The sequence below is a fragment of the Phoca vitulina genome, unplaced genomic scaffold (assembly GCF_004348235.1).
Source record: "Phoca vitulina isolate PV1807 unplaced genomic scaffold, GSC_HSeal_1.0 scaffold16, whole genome shotgun sequence".
Lineage (NCBI taxonomy): Eukaryota > Metazoa > Chordata > Mammalia > Carnivora > Phocidae > Phoca > Phoca vitulina.
The window spans coordinates 24,225,535-24,244,515 of NW_022589719.1; the positions used below are offsets into that span (position 1 = coordinate 24,225,535).

An 18,981-nucleotide genomic window follows, 5' to 3' on the forward strand; every position below is an offset into this window, starting at 1 on the left:
TGGCTTCCTGGACGTCCAGGGAGAGGTTGGGGAGGGCTTCCTGCCCTCTGCCCCCTAGCCCTGCAGGGGGCTGCTGAGCTGAGAACTGGCCACCAGAGGAAGCAGCTAAACCCGGCTAAGACACCTGAGCAGAGTCACGTAGCAGTGAGGGAAAAACCAAGGCTCCCCTTGCCCCTCACAGGCGGGTCCAGAGAGGGGATGTGACTCAGGGTGTGACTTGGACAGGGCCTGCAGCCCCGGGCTCTGAGCTCTTGGCCAGCAGTGCCTTGGGTTGGGTAGAACTCGGACAGAAGCAACCCTAGGACCAGGCTTCCTGGAATTGTCTTTTTCTATGCCATGGGGAAACCTCTGGCACTCCCTAGGACAAGAAAGACCATCCGCTTATTTTTTTCTTTTCTTTTTTTGAGAGAGAGCAGTGCAGGGGCAGTGGGGGAGGGGAGGAGAATCTTAAGCAGGCTCCACACCAGCGTGGAGCCCCATGCAGGGCTCGATCTCATGACCCTCAGATCCTGACCTGAGCCAAAATCAAGAGTCCGATGCTTAACCGACTGAGCCACCCAGGCGCCCCAAGACCATCCACATTCTGTTAGGGCACCTCTGAGACCCATTGGCTTCCTCTTCCCAAAAGTAAACTGATGACTGGATTTAGGCTCCCATGGGGGGAAGGAAGAGCAGAGGAGGGCCCTGTTTCCCAGTATCTTGTGCTGGACAGGACTGCCCTCTCCTACTGGGAAACAGGTGTGGAAGGGCCGTGGGCTTCTTACGCACTGGAACCCCAAGGCAGCCTGGGGCAGCTCCATTCCAGGCCTTATGGGCCCAGAGCCACACTGAAGTTCAGCTCCGCCCCGCGTCCAGGCTGCTGTGAGCACAGGTCAGCAGGACAAAGAGCGTACAGAGCACGGGGGAGCAGGCGGGAGAGCCTTGGGTGTCAGCTCTGCTGCTAATACACCCCCTCCATCACTGCCCCTTGCTTTCCTCACTGGAAGAACTTGTGCGGTGGGGGAAGACGGAGGTTTCTTCTAGTGTCTTGTGGATTTAGGATTCCCCTCTCACCCGGGAGACAGAATACCTGCCTCAGTTTGCTCGGAAGGTCAAGTGTCTTTCCCTGGGCTTTTTGTGAAAACAAACACATCGGACAAGAAGAGCCGGCTCTCTGACTGCAGTCGTCTTTTATTGCCCTTACCCTGTGGGAACACGCGGCAGGCCAGAAAGGCCTGTCCCCAGCCACCATCTCCTGAGCCCACCAACTTTCTGCCCCAAAGTCCTGAGAGCTTCCAGGGGGAGCTCAGGTGGTTCGGTCTGTGCGAGCCCCAGGCCTGCTCGTCTTCACGGCCCTGCCATCCTGACGCTCCCCCAGCCCAGCCCCCGGATACACACTTGAGCACACACATCCAACAGCAGGAAGGCGGCCTGTGCAGCGTCCTTCCAGGCTCCCGGGACACGGGCCGGCATCCTGCAGCGCCTGTAACACGGGTTCCCTTGTGAATGCACTTGACTGAAACCCTGGGAAGAGGCGCCTGCACCTCTGTTTCCTGATGGCTGCCCCCGAACCGAGGACCAGGGCTCGGCCTCTGACTCGGGCCGGGGGCGTCGGGATGGCTTGGAGGACATACCTGGCCGTCTCCGGGGAGCCAGCTGGGTCACTGAGGCACTGCAGGGGAGAAGGAGGCCATGCCACACGTGTGTTCCCTCTCCCAGCACCTTGCACGTCCTCCCCCCGCCAGCCTCCTGGGAGGCCGAGGGGGCAGCTGTGGCAGCGGAGCCCAGAAACCAATGCCCACGTTGGACACGACAGGGTCATTGCTCTTTCAGCCAGAGCAGCTGCGTGGGCCAGGCCAGCAGGGTCCCAGCTGGTTCCCTGCCTTCTCCACCACCCCGGACCCTGGTCCCGTGGGCTCCTCACCTCGTACTTCTAGGCGGCACTCACACTGTGCCTCGCCTTGTAAGTTGGTGGCCCTACAGACATAGATGCCCCCGTCAAAGGGGCAGGGCTTTCTAATCTCCAGGGTCAACACTCCCTGCTTGCTGAACATGCGGAAGCGGGCATCTTGCCTCAGGTCCAGGCCGTTCTTGAACCAGGAAATCTTGGGCTATACGTCAGGTAACGGGAGGAAGGGAGACCATCTCAGGTTGACAGGAGACCTCGCGGGAACCTGTTTCTATTCTAGGGGCTCGCACTGGAGTCCACACGATACCCAAGCAGGGAATGAACAGGGAGCCGATGGAGACTGCCAAGGCCCTCTTCAGGCAGAGGCGCCCGGCCCTGAGCCCCGTGGGACAGAACGCAGGGAAAGGCTGGGGAGAGGACCGCTGGTGGTTGGAGCCTCTGAACCCTGCCTCCTGAGTCGGCCTGGCCCGGGACCCCAAGCTCTGTACCTTGGGGCTACCCCGGACAGCACAGCAGAGGGTAGCATTGTAGCCGGCGATGACTGAGCGGCTCACCAGGGGGCGGGTGAAGCTCGGGGCCTCAGAGAAGTCCAGGGCCTTATAGCTGGGGGGCTCATACGTGATGCCTGTTGGTGATAGGACTTTGTACCAAGAGTGTCACCCCACACTCGGCCCCGTCCCTGCTCCCACCGCCTCCCTGCCCCGGCTCCTGCTGGGGGTGGGAGTAAAGGTACAGCACCTGGTTTGGGGATAAACACAGGCTCCTTCGTGGTGGCGGCTTTGTCACTGGGTCCCACCATGTTATGGCTGAAGACCCGGAAGTAGTAGCCATTACCAATGATGAGCTCTGACACCACGCAGTGAGTACGGCGGTAATGCTCCAAGACGGTGAACCACTCCTGGGGGTGTGGAGGAAAGGGGGGCTCTCTGGGGGCTGGCCCTACTATCTGCCAGGGACCTCTTCTGGGTACCCCTGGTGTCTGCACCCCAACTGTGGAGGGAACCAGGTCAGAGAGGGAGGATGAGCAGCAGACCCATTCTAACGACTGAGGCGGGAGCTGGGGCCAGGTCTGCCTGGCCCTAAGGAGGGTATATATGGGGGGCCCAGGACCCCAGGCTCACCATGGTCTTCTTGTCAGCTTTCTGTACCGTGTACCCCCAGATCTCTGTGTTGCCATCATCTTGGGGTGGCTTCCACTCCAGAGCCACGTTGAAACCCCATGCTTCAATGACCCGAATATCCTGGGGAGGGCTTGGCTTGTCTGCAGGAGAGAGCCCAGCTGGAACACACCTCCTGACCTGGCCCGCCACCTTCTGTGGGGGCTCCGGGCATCCCAGAGGAGGGGCCCCAGCACCACGCACCAACGATCTGCAGGACCAGCGTGGCCTTGTCCTCCATGTTCTCAATTCGCAGCATCACCTGGTAGGTGCCAGAGTGAGCCCGGCGAGCAGCCCGGATGAACAGGATGGTGTCTGTGGGGCTGTTGCGGATGCTCACCTCCTCACCTGCCAGGGACTGCCCCTCTTTGGTCCAGGTCACCTGAGGCCGGGGCTTGCCCTGTGGGGAGGGACAGCTCACCCCCGAGCCTGGCACGACTGGGTGGCATTTCAGGGTCTGGTCAGCCCTGAGACACATCTCCCTGCTAGGCATAGATGACACGTGGTGGGGGGACAGCGAGGGTGGCTGGCCCTACCTGGAAAGGAATGAGGAGGTTCACGGGCTCCCCAACCTTTCTCTGGATGGTCTGGCGCAGGTGCCTGGGCAACTGGAGCCGTGGCCGCTCTGTGGGTGCCAAGTGGGCGGCTCAGCAAGGGGAAAGCTCCGCCCCGAGGAGCACCACAGCTCCTCCCCTCCGGAGGCGGAGCCAGAAGGCTGCAGCTAAGGAAAATGCCCCTCCTTTAGCTCCCCCAGCCCCAGTCCCGGCCCCAGATCATCTACAAAATCCCTGCTTCCACCTCAGCCTCACCACACCGCTCTGAGAGGCAGGGATCAGAGAGGGTGAGCAACGGGTTCGAGGTCACACAGCTAGCAAGTCACAGGCCAGGATGCAAATGTAGGGTTTTGGTCTCTACCCTATCCCTCAGGCTATTTCCACCGGTCTGGGGCCTCTTTCCAATCTTTACATAATTGATCCTCTGCTGGGAATAGAAGAATGGGAAGTGGATCCCAGATGGGCCAATCTGACGCTGAGTCATGAGCACAGGAACAATACCTGTGGAACTGAGAGGCTCATAGAACAGAGCTCAAAGACAATGGCGTAATGACCTCCACGTTCCCTGTCCCAGAACCCTGTCCCGGAAAAACTCAGGGAGCCCTCTCCAAATATTTGCCCTGGGCCTGGGGCACGAATAAAGCCTCCGACCCTCCTCTCCCTGCACAGCGTTCGGTCCCTTTTCCCAGCAGGGGCTCCCTGGATGTGCCCTCCTCCACTGACCCCAAGGACCAGGGCACCCGTGGCAGGTCTGCCCTGTGACTGCACAGGGCCACTCACGCAGTATCTCCTGCACCGTCACGGGCTCCTTGGTGGTGACGGGGGCTCCAGGCCCTGCCATGTTGTGGGCGCGCACACGGAAGAGCAGCCGGGCCCCGGTGGGCAGGTCCTTCACCAGCATCGAGGTGCGCTCTGTCAGCCCCTGCAGGGCGGCCACCCACTCCGAGCCTGGCCGGGGGAAGCCCACGGGAAGCGTCAGCCTCAACAGCCCACCCCGCTGCGCACCCTCCCGGAGCCGTCTGGGGCCCAGCGGGGTGACAGGTGCCTGGCCCGGAGGCTGGTTCAGAGGAGGGTGCTGGAGGGGAGGCCCAGGGCCGAGGCACTCACAGCCCTCCCGGCAGCACTCCACGCTGTAGCCGTCCAGGCCTCCGGCTCCCACGCGCTCCGGCGGCCGCCACTTGAGGGAGACGGTGGTGGCGGACACATCCTCCACCGCCAGGTGGGTGGGCTCACTCGGGGGGCCTAGGCAGAGGGCGAGTCAGAGAGGGGTCCGGGTGGGCTCCCTCGGGGGGCCTGGGCAGAGGGCGAGTCAGAGAGGGGTCCGGGTGGGCTCCCTCGGGGGGCCTGGGCAGAGGGCGAGTCAGAGAGGGGTCTGGGTGGGCTCCCTCGGGGGGCCTGGGCAGAGGGCGAGTCAGAGAGGGGTCCGGGTGGGCCGGCACCACCCAGAAAACCGAAGGGCTGTGACCCGGACCCTCGACCGGCCACTGGTCACACAGGGACACTTTCCCCGTTGTCTGGCTTCCAAGCTCTGTCAGAAATATTTCAGCTCTGTGAAAAGGCATGTCTCTAGATAGGCTTAAAAACAAACGAACAGCAACAGCAACACAGAAGAGAGCTCTGAATAGGAAAAGATACCCCAAAGAACGCAAACGTGCTTTCAAAGAGCCACTTCCGTCCAACAACGGAGGAAATGCTATAAATGGAGCATTTAAGGAAAAACCGGCCTAAAACAGGGAGTCTCCTGGCGCTGTATGGTTAGACGAGCTAAGAGTTCAGCAAACTGGGAGTCAGTCCCTAAAGAGAGAGGCCTGGAGCCTTCTCCCCACGGCACCCCCCTCCTTGCTGCAAGCTGTGCCCCCTCCTAGGGCCAGAAGGGGGCGCCTGCCTCTGCCCCCGACAGCTGCCCCACCCCCTGTCGTGTCCTGGTAGGAACAGCTGTGCTCAAGAGCCTGGCACACCCTCAGCGTCTGTTCCTCCCTCTCGACCCCCGTGACCCCAGATGGTCCTCCCCGGGGTGATGGAGCCGACTCTGCAAACTCCATCTCCGAGTCCAGTCCAGGGTCCTTTCCACAGACCCAAGCCCCTTGGACCCCCCAGGCAGCCAGTGCCCTCACTCTGCCCCATATATGACAAACCCTGGTTGAAGGGAACGGGGAAGAGGGGACCACTAACATTTATTGAGCACCTGCTGTGTGCCATCCTAACAGCAGTTCCATAAAGTAGATATTGTCATCATCCCCATTTTAAAGATGTGGAAAGTGAGGCCCGAGAGGCACCAACAGTCAGAGTGGTGTGAGTCTCGGTTCCACCCCTACCAGCTAGGTGACGTTGCGCAAGTCATTTAACTTCTGGGAACCCCCTTCCTTCATCTGTGAAATGAAGAGGACTGTCCCCTGCTGAGGCTTAAAGGGGACCATGATGTAAATGCCTAGTGTGGTGGCCACCCACAGCGCAGCCGCGGACCGGGGGGGCGAGGGGCAGTGCCAGGCCAGGCAGCCTCACCGATCGGCATGAAGGGCTGGGAGGCAGGGCTGGGCCTGGACATGCCGATGGTGTTGACTGCGTAGACCCGCATCTCATACACCACGCCCTCGATCATGCGCTGGGCCTCGTGGCTCAGCTCCCGCAGCAGGTCAAAGTTCAGCCGCATCCACCGGTAGCTCTTCTTCTTCTTGCGCTCCAGGATGTAGCCTGATGGAGGGGAGGCAGGAGCTCCAGCCTGGGGCCCAGACACCCCCACACCCCGGCCCTCGGGCTCTATCCCCGTGCCCTCCACTCACCCAGGACCGGCTGGCCACCGTCATAGGCAGGTGGTTCCCACTGCACCGTGCAGGAGTCCTCACCCACATTGCTGATCTTGGGGGCTGCCGGGGCATCTGGCACATCTGGGGCGGGGGGTGGACCCACATCAGCCCTGCCCCGGCCCAGGGCCAATGCTGCTAGTTCTCTCACTACCCCAACCAACAGCTAGAGCCTGCCTCCACCACCCCATGGACATTTCTAGAATGCGGCTCTGATCAAGTCACCAGCCTGTGATCAACGCTTTATGGTTCCCCACTGCCCATATTCACCCTAATCCCAATCCTCTCCACGGAGCTGAGAGCACGCCCTGTGATGTTTGTCAAACGACTAAACGAGTGAACGGATGGGCCCTCCCTGGTTGCCCCTCTGTCTTCCCTCTTGGCCCTGGGCCAGCCAGCCTCACCGATGACCTTGACTGTGAGGTTGACCTGGTCCTCGCCCACAGGGTTCTTCACCGTGACAATGTAGACACCCTCATCTTCCTTCTCTGCCCCCTCAACAGTGAAGATGCTACGGTCCTTGGTGGTCTCCACGCGGACCCGGCCCTCGGTCTCACACAGCAGCTGGGGGGGGAGGGGAGCTTGGGGAGAAGGGCCCCAGTTGGACCCCACCGGCTTCGACAGCCTCTGCGGTGGCCCGAGGTAGGATCAGAGCTCAGAGCAGGGTCCGGGGAGCAGACGCAGCCTGAGTGGAGACCTCTCATGTGAGCGCCTAGTCCCAAAACCTTGATTTCGTGCCTGCTGGGAGCAAAGCACTGGGGCGAGGGTCTTGGGCTCTAGCTCTAGCTCTGTCATGGAACTTCTCTCTCTGTGCCTCAGTTTTCTCATCTGCTGAATGGGAATCACATGACCTTACAGAGCTGGGGATCCTGAAAGTTCTCAGGTGGGTGGAGGAGCCGATGGTGCCCGGAAAAGCTGACTTGAGTGGTGCCCAGGCAGCTGGTCGTGCAGGGAACCCCACTCCCTGGTGGGGAAGCTGGGAGCCAGGGAACAGCCCCATCAGGAGGGCGTCCTAGCGATGTTAAGGGGACTTTGCCCGACTGAGGTACGGGCGTCCCACGGCGACCGTGCCCGGGGCAGGAGCACAGCTAGCCAGATGTGGCGCCTTCACGGAGACCTCACTGAAGGGTGGAGACCGTGTAGGCAGAAGAGGACGGAAGGCCAACGAGCTCGAGCCCACCGTCAGCCGCACTCACCTTCCTGTCAAACACCCACTCGTCACTGGCACCTGCAGCCCCCGGGGCATCGGGGGCTGGCCCTGCCGGGACCTTGTTTTTCTGGGAACAGAGCAGGAGGGAAGTGGGGGGGGATACAGGGGCTGACTCAGCCCAGAGAGAATCCCTGCCCAGGGGCGCCTCTGTCCCCCCTTTGCCCCACCCCCACTCTGCTGCCCACTTCACCCACCCCCCTGGCCCCTGAGAGTCAGTGACAGGCTATAGGTTGTACCCCCACGTGGGTCGGGGACGGGCAGTCCCACGCGCCCATTTGACAGATGGGGACGTGGAGGAGGGAGTACCTGTGTGATGGTCTTCTGCCAAATCACAGTGGGCGCAGGGTCCCCGGAGATGGGGACATCCAGGCGTAGCTTGTTCCCAGCCACAACCACAATGGTGTCCGGCTTGCGGCCCGGGCAGTCCAGGTGGATCTTGGGAGGTTCTGGGCGGGGATAGCATAGGTCAGAGAAAGGCCCATGACAGAGGGGGAAACTGGAAGGAGCACGTGTCCCTGGTTGTTTTTAAATCACTCTGAGGCATAATTTACACATAATAAAATGCCAACATTTGAGCACACAGCTTGACGAGTTTTGGCAAATGTGTACACGGGAGCAACCAGCCCTCCATCAAGACCTAGAACGTTTCCATTCCCCCCTCCCCCCAGGAAGTTCCCTGGGAGGTCTGTAACGCTAGGTCGCCTAAGCATTTCTCACACTGTGTTTAGAGGGAACACCAATGTCCCGCCAGAAAAAAGAAGAAGGACGTTTCCATGGTCAAATCAAGTAGGAAACCCTGGATTAAAACACAGTTTAGCACATTTCTTTACCACGGGATTTTCTAGAGCCTTTGACATGCTAATACAGTTTCTGAATCAGCAAGAGGTGGAGCAAGGTTCAGTGCTTCCCAAACTTACTTCACCATGGAACCCCTTTTAAAATGGAGTGGCCTAGGCAGTGAACTTAGTTTGGAAAGCACTGACCTAGAGCATGCCTCAGCCTGGACTATTCTCCTGAAGTTAGGACTCTAGAATGCCTGATAGGTGTTTAATCTACAAGCAGCAGGGGTACTTCTAAAAGCAGAAAAGATTTGGGGCACCTGGGTGGCTCAGTCCACTGAGCATCCGGACTCTTGCTTTCGGTTCATGATCTCATGGTTGTGAGATGGAGCCCTGAGTCGGGCTCTGGGCAGGGTGTGGAGCCTGCTTAAGATTCTCTCTCTCCCTTACCCTCTGCCCCTCCCCACTCTAAAAACAAATAATTAAAAAAAAATAAAGGCAGAAAAGATTTAATAATGAAGTCTCACATCTTCTCATCTCATCTTTCCTGCCCGCCATGGAGGAGGTCCTATCAGGATTCCCACTTTAGAGATGAGGAAACTGAGGTTTCTAGAGATTATAACTGGCCCATAGTTGTGAGTGGTAGAGCTGGGGCTGGGTCTTGGGGTCCCCACTCCAGGTTCCTTGCTTTTCCTTCTGCTTGGGACTGGAGGGGGACATGGGTGGAGGGGGGCACAGGGAAGTGGTCCCGACACTCACCCTGCCTGGGCACGAAGTCGATCTTGACCTCTGCAAAAGAAGGATGAGCAAGTGGCACGGGGCAGGGGGGCGAAGGCAGAGCCCAGCAACGGGGCCCCCACCCCGGCCGGGTGCCAGCTCACCCATGAGATGGAGCTTGGCCGACAGGTTGCAGGCAAAGCCCTCGGGCACAAAGCTGTAGTCAGCCTCGTCCGCAGGCGTGACGTCGTCAATGGTCAGTTTGTGGACCCTGCAGAGAAGTGGTGGCTCAGGGGACCCCCCTGGGCCACCCACCCCCCAGCAGCCTTACCATAGTCAGGGCTCCAAGGGCCCTTGCCCCACCCCTAGCTCAGTGGTGGTCTGGTATTTTAAATGCTTTCTTTCTCTATTTTTGACTTTCCAGTCCCTCACTTGTTTTCAGAGGTAGACAATCTACAAGTGCCCCTTGGCTGGGCCCTTGGAGACTGAGCAGGGGCTGGTCTCACTAATCTCTGTGACCTTGGGCCCAGCACGGGCCAGCCCAGATGCTCGAGGCATGAGTAAGAGAGTGGGAGAGAGTTAGGGCCCCTGGCCAGAGCTGGCCTCCGGGTGGCCTCCTGCCCTGCCCTGGTCATGAGCTGGGGGCCGGGGGCCGGGGGGCTCCCAGCCTGTCTGTCTCTCTCACTGCTTCTCTTATCTCTGTCCTCGGCCTCTGCAGGACTCCCTTCTGTATGCTTCCGTCTCTCTGTCTCTGTCTCTCTCTCTTTGTCTATCTCAGTTTCTGTCCTGTGTCTGTCTCTCTTTCTGTCCATCTCTGTCTCTCTGTCTCTATCTCTCTCTTTCTATGTCTCTGTTTTTCCCTGTCTCTATGTGTCTCTATCTCAGTCTCTGTCTCTGTCTGTCTGCTTTTCTGTTTCTGCCTCTGTCTCTCTGCCTGTCTCCGTCTCAGCGTCTCCCCCCCATCGGCCTGCCCCCCTCTGTGATGGGGCTGAGCCCCGCACACTCACCGCCCAATGTGGGACACCTTTATGCGGCTGTCGGGCACCAGCTCCTTCCCGTTCTTCAGCCACACGCCCCGCACGTTCTCGTCGGACACCTCACACTTGAACACCGCCTGGTCCTTCGCGCCCACCGTCAGGTCCGCGATGCTCTGGTACACCTCTAGCTTTTTCTCTGGGGGGCGGGGCAGAGCCAGTGAGCCGGGGAGGGTGTGTGTGGGCGTGGGCGTGAATCCCTGTGGCGATCACGTGGGCACGTGAAAACACGTGTGCATGCGTGAGTGTGATGCGTGTGTGCAGACGGTGGTACAGGGCACACAAGGAATCTCTAGGGTGGGGGGGACACTAACCAGGCCCATCTGACCCCCCAGTGCTCTCTGAGGTCGCCACCTCAGCAGCTGCCGTCTACAGATGAGAAAGGTAAGGCTCAGTGTGTCAGAGTGAGTGGCCCAAGGTCACGCAGCCTTCCAGCCTGGGCGGGCCTGGTTCCCGTGCATGGCCGGGGGTGGCGCTGGGGCTGAGCGGCCTCACCCTGCACGATGAGCTCGGCCAGCGCCTGGCCCCCACTGGTGCGCAGCGCATAGTGCCCGGCGTCCTCCAGCGTCGCCTCATTGATGATCAGGTGGTGTCTCTGGCCGTCCTTCTTGAACCGGTATTTGAAGGTCTCCTCCCTGGTCAGCTCCACCCCATCCTTCAGCCTGGCCAGTGGGCGGGCAGCAAGTGCTGTGGCCTCCTTCGGGGAGGCCCACGGTGTGCACCCCCAGCCCTGCCCACGCCCCCATGCCCCCGGCACTCACCATTTGACCTGGGCCCCCTCCTCGGACACTTCACACTCAAACTCCACGCGCTGTCCCACCATCACCAGCTGGTCTTCCAGGGGCCGAGTGATCAGCACGGGGGGCTCTGTCACGTAGGCAGAATGAGACGGCCCGGTCGTCTGCAGCCCTGCCCCCCAGGGCCGCAGGCTCCCAGGGTCCCGGGGCCAGGCCCACCTTTGACGAAGAGCTCCGTGCTGCACTTCTCACCGCCCACCACGCACTGGTAGGCCGCGTCGTCCGCCAGTGAGCACTGGCTGATGGTCAGTGTGCGCTTGGCACCAATGGACTCGAAGATGTACCTGCGCCCCGGGCCACGGGAGAGTGGGGGGAAAGCCATCACTCACCTCCTGGGCCCCGGGTGCCCTGCCCAACCCCCTGTTGGGACCCCGTGCCCCCGCCCCAAGCCTTCCCCCCAGGAGCCGGGCCTTACTTGCTGTGGAGTAGAAGGGGCCACGGGAACGTCCCGATGAGAGGAAGCGAGACGAAGGGAAAAAGAGCAAGAATAGAGGCAGAAACAGGAAGATGGGAAATCAGACCCAGAGAGAGGAAAATGGGGAGAGACAGGCAGGAACCGGGCAGAGATAGAGAACATGGGCGGCGAGAGGCAGGGAGAGCAGGCTAGGGAGCCTCCAGGGCCCCCCCGGAGCTCCCGGGCCTGCTCCCACCCCCCCAACCCCACCGCACCTGCCGCTCATCTGGATCTCTTGCCCATTCTTAAGCCACTTGACCTCGGCGTCGGGGTCGGCCAGCTCCACGGTCAGCCGGATCTTGTGGCCCTTGCTCACCTGGTAGGCCGGCTCCAGCTTCTTCTGAAAGGCTGAGCACCGCGGTCATTGCCCCCCACCACTCCGCCGCCCCTGCTCCCCCAGAAGGCGCACACCCACCGTGGTGGCCAGTGGCTGTGCCAGAGAGCCCTGTCCTCCCCCCCCCCCGCCCCCCGTTCTCTCTCCAGGTCTCTGCTGTGTGTCTCTGGGCTAAGCTGGACTGTCCCCCGCCCCCCACCCCAGCCCGTGTGTGCGAACGAGCGTGCCCCGTCCTCTTGCACGGCAGGCGCCAGCTCACCTGTGCTCTTCTTCTCATCCCGCTTCATGCCCTTGAGCCTCTTGAGCATGCCGCGCAGGTCGGTGATGCCGTGCTGGAAGGCGATGCGCTCGTACTCGGACGGGGATGCCTGCCGCAGGATCTCCCACACGTCCTCCTCGGCTGGTGCCTCCAGCCTCGGGTCCCTGTGTCCGCAGTCGGGCCGAGAGGCCTCAAGGGATACCCCGTGGACCCCTCCCTCCCCTGGGGCCCAGGACCAAGGAGCTGCCCCGCCCCTCTGCCCCTTCCCCTCTGGTGGCGCAGCATGAGCTGGCACTGGACTTAAGGTTCAGCACGGGGTGTCCCGGGGAAGGGGGGGTGACAGGGGTGCGGGCTTCATCAGGCACTCACCTCCGGAAACTGCTGCTCCGCAGGGCAGAAAGGCAGTGGACCATTAGAGGCGTGGGCCCCCTGCCCACACGGACCTGGGGCCACAGCCCATGGGCCCTCGTGTCCCCACACACACACCCCTGCCCCTCCATTTACACTGCACCGCACACATTGCCTTGTTTGCCCCTCCTGAGCTCTGGCAGGTGGCTATCGGGAGAACCCGAAGCTCAGAGCCCTGGTCAGTGGGGATCCACACCCAGGACCGTCTGACTCCCAGCCCCGGCCGGCACCCTGCTGCCCCAAAGCCCCCGCCTGATGCTTACTCTCTGGGCCGCAGCAGCATCCGCCATAACACAGGGTCCGGGAGAGAGAGGGAGAGGACACAGAGTCAGTTGGAGGGACTGCAGGAGCAATTCCCAGCCTCCCTGGGTCCCCGGAGCCTACTGAGGTAAGCTCTCGTAGACTCAGGTGTCGGGGACCGTGGGTGACCCCGTGAGGATGTGAGTTCACAGGATACAATGTCTGCAGAGCCCTCTGCGCTTCCCAACACCAGGACTGGCCCACCCAGCTGACAGACTAGGAAACCGGCTCCGAGAGTTCAGTAACCGGCTCCCGGCCGCACAGTCAGAAAACCGCATTGCCGGGATTTGAACCGGGGCCTCCCCATCTGCCTCAGGAGCTGCTACCCAGGGGCTCACCTCTTCTTCAGCAGTGAGCTGAAGTCCAGAGTTCCAGCATCCTCATGGCTGTCACTGTGGACAGGGACCCCCAGTAAGGCTGCAGTGGAGCCAACTGGAATGGGTTTGGGGTGGGGGTGGGGGTGGGGAGAGGAAGGGACACTGGCTGGATGGGGGCTCCCTATCCATCTGACCCCCGGGGTGTGTGTACCGGACAGGTAGGGGCTGGGAGAGGGGTACCTGACCCGCCGACCACTTCCAGCCAGGCTCCTGTGGGGGTTAGAACAAGTTCCTCACCTGCCCAGGGGATCTTGCTGTCCCCCATCCTTATCAACTTCATCTCTGTCCCCCACATCCCCCCACCACATCACTCCCAGCCCTGACCCTGAGGGGCCTCAGACTCCAGCGCTGGCCTCCCCCAGGCCCTGAGGAGAGAGAATCACTCACGTGCGGCGGAATGCTGATCGGAGGTCCAGGTCTCCGGGACCAACGGTCTCTGGGTGCAGAGAGGGAGGTGAGACAGGGAAGGGGCTCCAAGGGATCCCAGAAGCCCAGCCCTGGGATCTCTGAGTAGCACAGACCTGCCCATCCATGACCCGTGAGAGTGGGTGTCTACCCCGGGACCCCACATTCTGAGGCTTTCTGGGGTTGATGGGGCAGTTGATGGTCCCCGGTCCCTTAGAGGTGGCTGATCTCCCACTCAGCTCTGGGCTCACCCTTCACCTGTCCACCTGTGCCAGGAGCCTGGGACACCATGATGACTGAGACCCCAGGTGAGAGCTGGACGTGGCTGTCAGACCCCACCCCAACCCTGGAAGCCTCCATGGGTTTCTTTCATGGGCCTGTATGAGCTGCACTGAGCAGGACCAGGTACCCTCCTTCGTGTTGGGACATGGGGGCAGACATGGGGGACAGGACCCAAGGGGACTCCGAGCCCAGGACAGACGCCAGGCTCCCCTCACCGTGGACAGTGAGAGTGAAGTTGCAGCTGTCAAATTTGTCCTTGGTGGACACCTCACAGCGGTAGCCGCCCGCAGAGGTAGCCTGGGCATCTGTAATGTGCAACTCGAACAGGTAGACCTGTGGAGGTGAGGTGTCAAGGGAGACCAGGGGCCAGAAGAGGAGGCCCTTCACTCCTAAAGGAGGCTGGGAGTGGCTAATGGCCACCAACCTTCTCAGCCCTCCGGGTTTAGTTATCCCATAGGATTTTGTGTAAACAGGAAAAGGAGCCCCTTTTCAAGACACATGACTGCCATCTGCTGGCACAGGGTGGTGATAAAATATAAATCTGTGATGCCTACAAGGCAAACGACATTCACTTAAGATGAGGCACTTTTGTCCAGTGCACAACCCACGCAACTGAACATGTTGGCCCTGCCCTGCCAGAGGCCCATTTGCCTGGGCCAGGACTGTGGAAGAGTGGGAGGTGGAGCAGAAGCTGGGAGTCAAAGCACAGGTTCGAGGCCTGGCTCTGAGAGACCTCAGACCAGCAAAAACAACCTCTCAAGCTTTGGTATCTTCATCTGTATAATGAAGGGCCGCTTGGGCTCTGATACACATCTATCCAGGGGCTTTACATCCTCATTGGCTGATGCCCCCCCCCCGCAGTTTTATTACGCCCCCTTGAGATGATCATGCCCTGCAAGCCCCCCAGGTCCCATAGGTCCCCTGGGCCTCCCCGTCCTCCCCGTGTACGCCTGGCCACCCAACCTGCTTTCCAGCCTCCCCAGGCTTCTTCCTTGCACCTCCTGTGTGCCCTCAGTCTCAGGGTGACCCCCAGGACTCCCCGTGCCTCTGGGGCCCCCCAGGGCCTCCCCGTGCCCTCCGCCCGCCCCGCGCCCCGAGGCTCCTCGGCCCGCAGGCCCCACCTTGCTGGTCCGGTCGTAGCTGTTGTGCAGCTGCAGGTGTTGGCCCACTTTGCTGCTCAGATCCACCCACTTGCCTTTGAACCACTTGACCGTGGGCGGCTTCAGGAGGCTGGCTCCAGCCACACGTGCAGAGAAGGTGATGCTGCCACCTACAGAGAGGGGCGCCAGGCTGGGCTTGGGGGGCGCCCTGCTGCCCGGTTCCCCACCCCACCCCCGGGTACTGCAGCCCACACTCACCTGTCGTCACCTCGCCGTCCTGTGGCCTCACCACAAAGAGGCCGATGGGGTCATCAGGGGCACCCAAGCCATCAGGGACTGCTGAGCTTGACCCTGTGAGCGGAGGCCTTTGAGACCCGCCCTGGGTCACCCCATCCACTGGCCCTGGCCCCCCCTGCACCACCCCTCTCACCTTCAGGACTCGGGGAGCCTCCTTTCTCCTCAGTGGCTGAGGCCAGGGCTTCGCCGGGGGCCCCAGGAGCCTCAGCAGGGGCAGGAGCGGGGCTCGGCACAGGCTCTGCCTTCACTGGAAGGGGCAGGGGCAGGGGTGGGGGAGCAGCTTCTCACCAGAGAGCCTCCTCTTGTCCCTGGTCCCCCTCCATCTCTGCGGGCTGATTAAATCAGCAGTGTGCGTCTCGCCTTCTCCCCCTCGCAAACTGTGTGCCCACGTCCTGGCGGGTCTGCCCCAGCAGCTCTGAGCTCTGTCCCTCCTCTCCTTCCCCAGGCTGGGCTGGGGCTCCCTCCACACCCCCAGTAACCAGGGCTTCCCGGCCAGCACATAGCCGCCAAGTCCCCATCTGTGAGCGGGTGTCCAGAGGCCACTGTGCCTTAGTCATCCCTGAATTTCCCCTACTTCCACCAAGGCTGGAACAGGCCAGGGAGGCACATGGGGACCTTCAGAGAGGTCTTGCTGCAGAAGAGAGGAGAAGGGCGTTCCTGGCAGATGGCACAGCCAAAATAGAAAAGCACTTCCTGTACCCTGGGCAATGGGGACGTGGCAGGGCTGCCCCCAGAAGCTCAAACCTCAGGGAAGGCTGACCAGGGTCTTACCGGCTTCTATGACCTTGAGGTCAAACTTGACCTTGGAGGAGCCAGCGATGACTGCGTAGGGCCCCTGGTCGGCAGGGCCCACGTCCCTCACTGTCAGAGTGTGCCTCGTGCCCTCGGCTGCCAGGCCGTACTTGTCCCCGGCACGGAGGTCGCTGCCCCCGCGCAGCCAGCGCACCTTTACTCCCGACCGCTCTGTCTCGGCCTCAAACACGGCAGGGCTTCCGGCGGCCACCTCCGCCGACCTCGGCTTCTTGCTGAAGGCTGAGACTGAGACAGGCCCGTGGAGGCTGAGGAGCCCCTGGCTTTCCCATGCAGCCCGCCCCCGCACCCCCTCTTCCTAACTCCGGCGATAAGCACTTTAGTGCGTCACCTCGTTTAATGCTCCAGTGGCTCTGTGAAGCAGACACGATTATTATGCCCATTTCTCAGATGAGGACACTGAGGTTCAGAGAGGTTAAGTGACTTAGATAAGTGACTTATCTAAGATCACACAGCCAGGAGGCAGGAGAGCCAGGGCTGTGTTCCTAACCTCCACACAAGAATTTTGCTAGGTGTGTGCCTGGAAACCCCACCCTCCCTGCCGGGAGAAGCCCAGCCCCCTCTCTCCCCCACCATCCGGGGCCCTTAGCAAGGGGCAGGTACTCTGCCTACTTGAATGTGGCTAAATTTGTTCTCCAAGGGCCTCAGGCTGAGAATCAGCAACTGAGATAAAGCTGGCCTGGGAGGGGCTGGGGGCTGGGGGGCTGGATCCCTGCCCTGCCCGACCTTGGTAAGAGCACAGGCCAGGACAAGGTCCCTGGGCTGTGACTTTCTCTGCCCTTGGCCCAGGATCAGGGGCCTCTTAACCACCCTCTCCTAGAACAGACGGACTGCATTACCTCAACATGGGAGTCACGCCTGGTGTGGGGGCCACGGGGGTGCAGGCTCATAAAGCAGAGAATCTCACAGCTGGAGAGAACCAACCCAGTACCTCCTTGTACAGATAGGGAAACTGAGGCCGGGAGAGGGCAAGGGCCTTCTCAAGAGCATTCAGCAAGCCGGGCTCAAGTATAGATTCAACTTGGGCTCCTGCCTGTGGCGGCCTTTTCCCAAAAGGCCAGCCCGGACCTCATCTTGCTACAGAAGAGATGGGATGGGGACAGGGAAGGGGTCCTCTGGTTTGCCCTCACTCTACCAGAAGGATGGGAAGGAGAAACTGAGAATCAGAAAAAGACCCGGAAGACAGCCCCCACTCTCAGGAACTCACTCTGAGGCCTACGTCCCAATAGTAGCTGCCCCAGCCCTCCTTGCCCCACACCCAGCCCCAACCCCAGGCCTGGAGCTACCTGGCTTCTTCCCTGGCTCAGGCATCTTGAGAGAGGTCACACCAGGAACTGAGCAGACACAGGCCACCCAAAGAGGATCTGAGCAGGACCCGTCCCCCCACACTATATAAGGGGCCCACCCCCTCCTCAGGATTTCTTATCTGCCTCCTGCCCAGCCACCTGCTAAATATAGACAAATTCCAGAGAGCGAGGCTCTCCAGGGAGATGGCAGGGCCGCATTGTTCCCTGCTAGCGTCCGTCCCTTCCCCGCCTCCAGCCCAATATGATAGCTTCTGCCCCCCCAACCCTTGGTGAGCCACAGGGGTACCCCACGGCCTGTCTGTATGTCCATCTGACAGGGAAATGGTGTGATGGATTGGTACACGCACAGATCCTGGGGCCAGGCCGCCCTGAGTCCTAGCACTGCCCCTTCCTTAACCTCAGTGCCTTAGTTCCCTCATCCGTAAAGTGGGGTGATGATAGCAGCTCCCACTGTGTAGGATTGTTCTGTGAGTGAAGCGGGTTTATAAATGAAAATGCTAGAAAGTGCTGGATGACAATGCCTCTCCCACTGGGGCTCACAGGGCCCTGGGCTGGCCGCATGCTGCGGAGTCCTGGGTGGGCTCAGTCCAGGGCCAGGTGGGCAGAGGGCAATACTGAGCTCTGGCACCACCCAAGGGGAAGGGCTGGGTGGGCCTGCAGGTGAGGGCATGGGGGTAAATCTCTAAATACACCCCAAAGTGGAAGTCAGAGGCAGAGCTGGCTCTTGCCAAAGTCACGAGGATTCACACGAAAACTACTGCCAGAATATTCTGTACCCACCCCCCTCACACACTCTTCCTCTATGAACTTTTGCTTCTCCCCTCCCCCCTCCTCCCTCCCCCCCCCCCCCCCCGCCATCGCATCAGGGGCATCGGTGGCTGCACAGAAAGAAGCAAATTTCGTGTGACCCTCTCCAAGCAAGATCCAGTATCAGGAACAGTCATTCGCCCCTCATGGTCCGGCCGGGGCGGGGGGTGGGGGGAGGAATTCTCTACAGAAGCCTCGCCACGTGGCTGGAACTTACCGTTCCCTGCCCCCCCCCCCAATCCATTCTTCTCTGCCCCTGTCCAGGGCTTTTCAACTACTTATAACTGTATCCCCTGCTCCTTAACCTTCTTTAAAGAGGACTGAGCACCACCTACCCTCTCCTGGGGCTTGGGGACCTGAGAAGGGAGGTCACAGTTCAGCCCTCAGGGCAAAGAGGTGTTTGGGGGTGTTTGCCCTGATGCTAATGGACCCCGAGTCTGGGCTCTCTGAGGCCTGCTGGCTGCTTTGGGACTTTTCCTCACTCCCAGGCTGTCTTCCACCACATCTCTCTACTTACTGTTGGAAGCAAGATACTTGAGGAGCTTCCAGGCTCATCATTTTCTGTTTCTCCCTTGTTGTGGACTAGAAGCCAGAGAGCATCAGACACCAGCTAGGCACTGGGGGTCCATGCTCACCAGCACCCCATTCCAGACACGTGGGGCTTCCTGCCTCACATGGACGTAGCAGCGGGATCCAGCCCGCCCCTCACTCAGCTGTGTGACCTTGGACAAATCATTTGACCTCTCTAAGACTCAGTTTCCCAGTCTATAAAATGGGATGATATTAGACTTCGTCCCTCAAGGCTGACATGTAATAAACGGCCAGAAAATCCAGTGTTGCGGCCATGATTACTATTCTCATCCTCACGGGGGCCGTAACCTAGTTTAAGCCTCACTGAGGCATT

The 18,981-nt window shown here is 60.7% G+C and overlaps 1 protein-coding gene across 2 annotated transcripts; it reads right to left on the reverse strand.

The window, feature by feature from the left end:
- Positions 1 to 1,105: 1,105 nt before the first annotated feature.
- MYBPC3 (myosin binding protein C3) lies at positions 1,106 to 17,275 on the reverse strand. Of its 2 annotated transcripts, XM_032414124.1 has the most exons (35): positions 17,250 to 17,275; positions 15,925 to 16,191; positions 15,287 to 15,400; positions 15,115 to 15,207; positions 14,878 to 15,026; positions 13,972 to 14,089; positions 13,457 to 13,505; positions 13,250 to 13,279; positions 13,031 to 13,084; positions 12,656 to 12,658; positions 12,354 to 12,365; positions 11,985 to 12,148; positions 11,607 to 11,739; positions 11,353 to 11,355; positions 11,097 to 11,221; positions 10,902 to 11,007; positions 10,636 to 10,802; positions 10,114 to 10,279; positions 9,271 to 9,377; positions 9,149 to 9,178; positions 7,917 to 8,056; positions 7,597 to 7,677; positions 6,805 to 6,964; positions 6,380 to 6,484; positions 6,102 to 6,290; positions 4,707 to 4,841; positions 4,380 to 4,547; positions 3,582 to 3,670; positions 3,250 to 3,445; positions 3,010 to 3,149; positions 2,627 to 2,786; positions 2,377 to 2,513; positions 1,904 to 2,090; positions 1,614 to 1,651; positions 1,106 to 1,462 (listed from the first exon to the last, which is right to left on the reverse strand). In XM_032414124.1, exons 1-34 carry the CDS (start codon positions 17,272 to 17,274, stop codon positions 1,641 to 1,643), a joined length of 3,813 nt encoding a protein of 1,270 aa, XP_032270015.1. In that variant the 5' UTR covers position 17,275; the 3' UTR covers positions 1,106 to 1,462; positions 1,614 to 1,640. The 2 variants fall into 2 exon arrangements, with proteins under 2 accessions (XP_032270015.1, XP_032270014.1); XM_032414123.1 differs by lacking the exons at positions 1,106 to 1,462; positions 12,656 to 12,658 and having other exon boundaries at positions 1,574 to 2,090; positions 12,354 to 12,368; positions 17,250 to 17,274.
- Between the last annotated feature and the right edge of the window lie 1,706 nt (positions 17,276 to 18,981).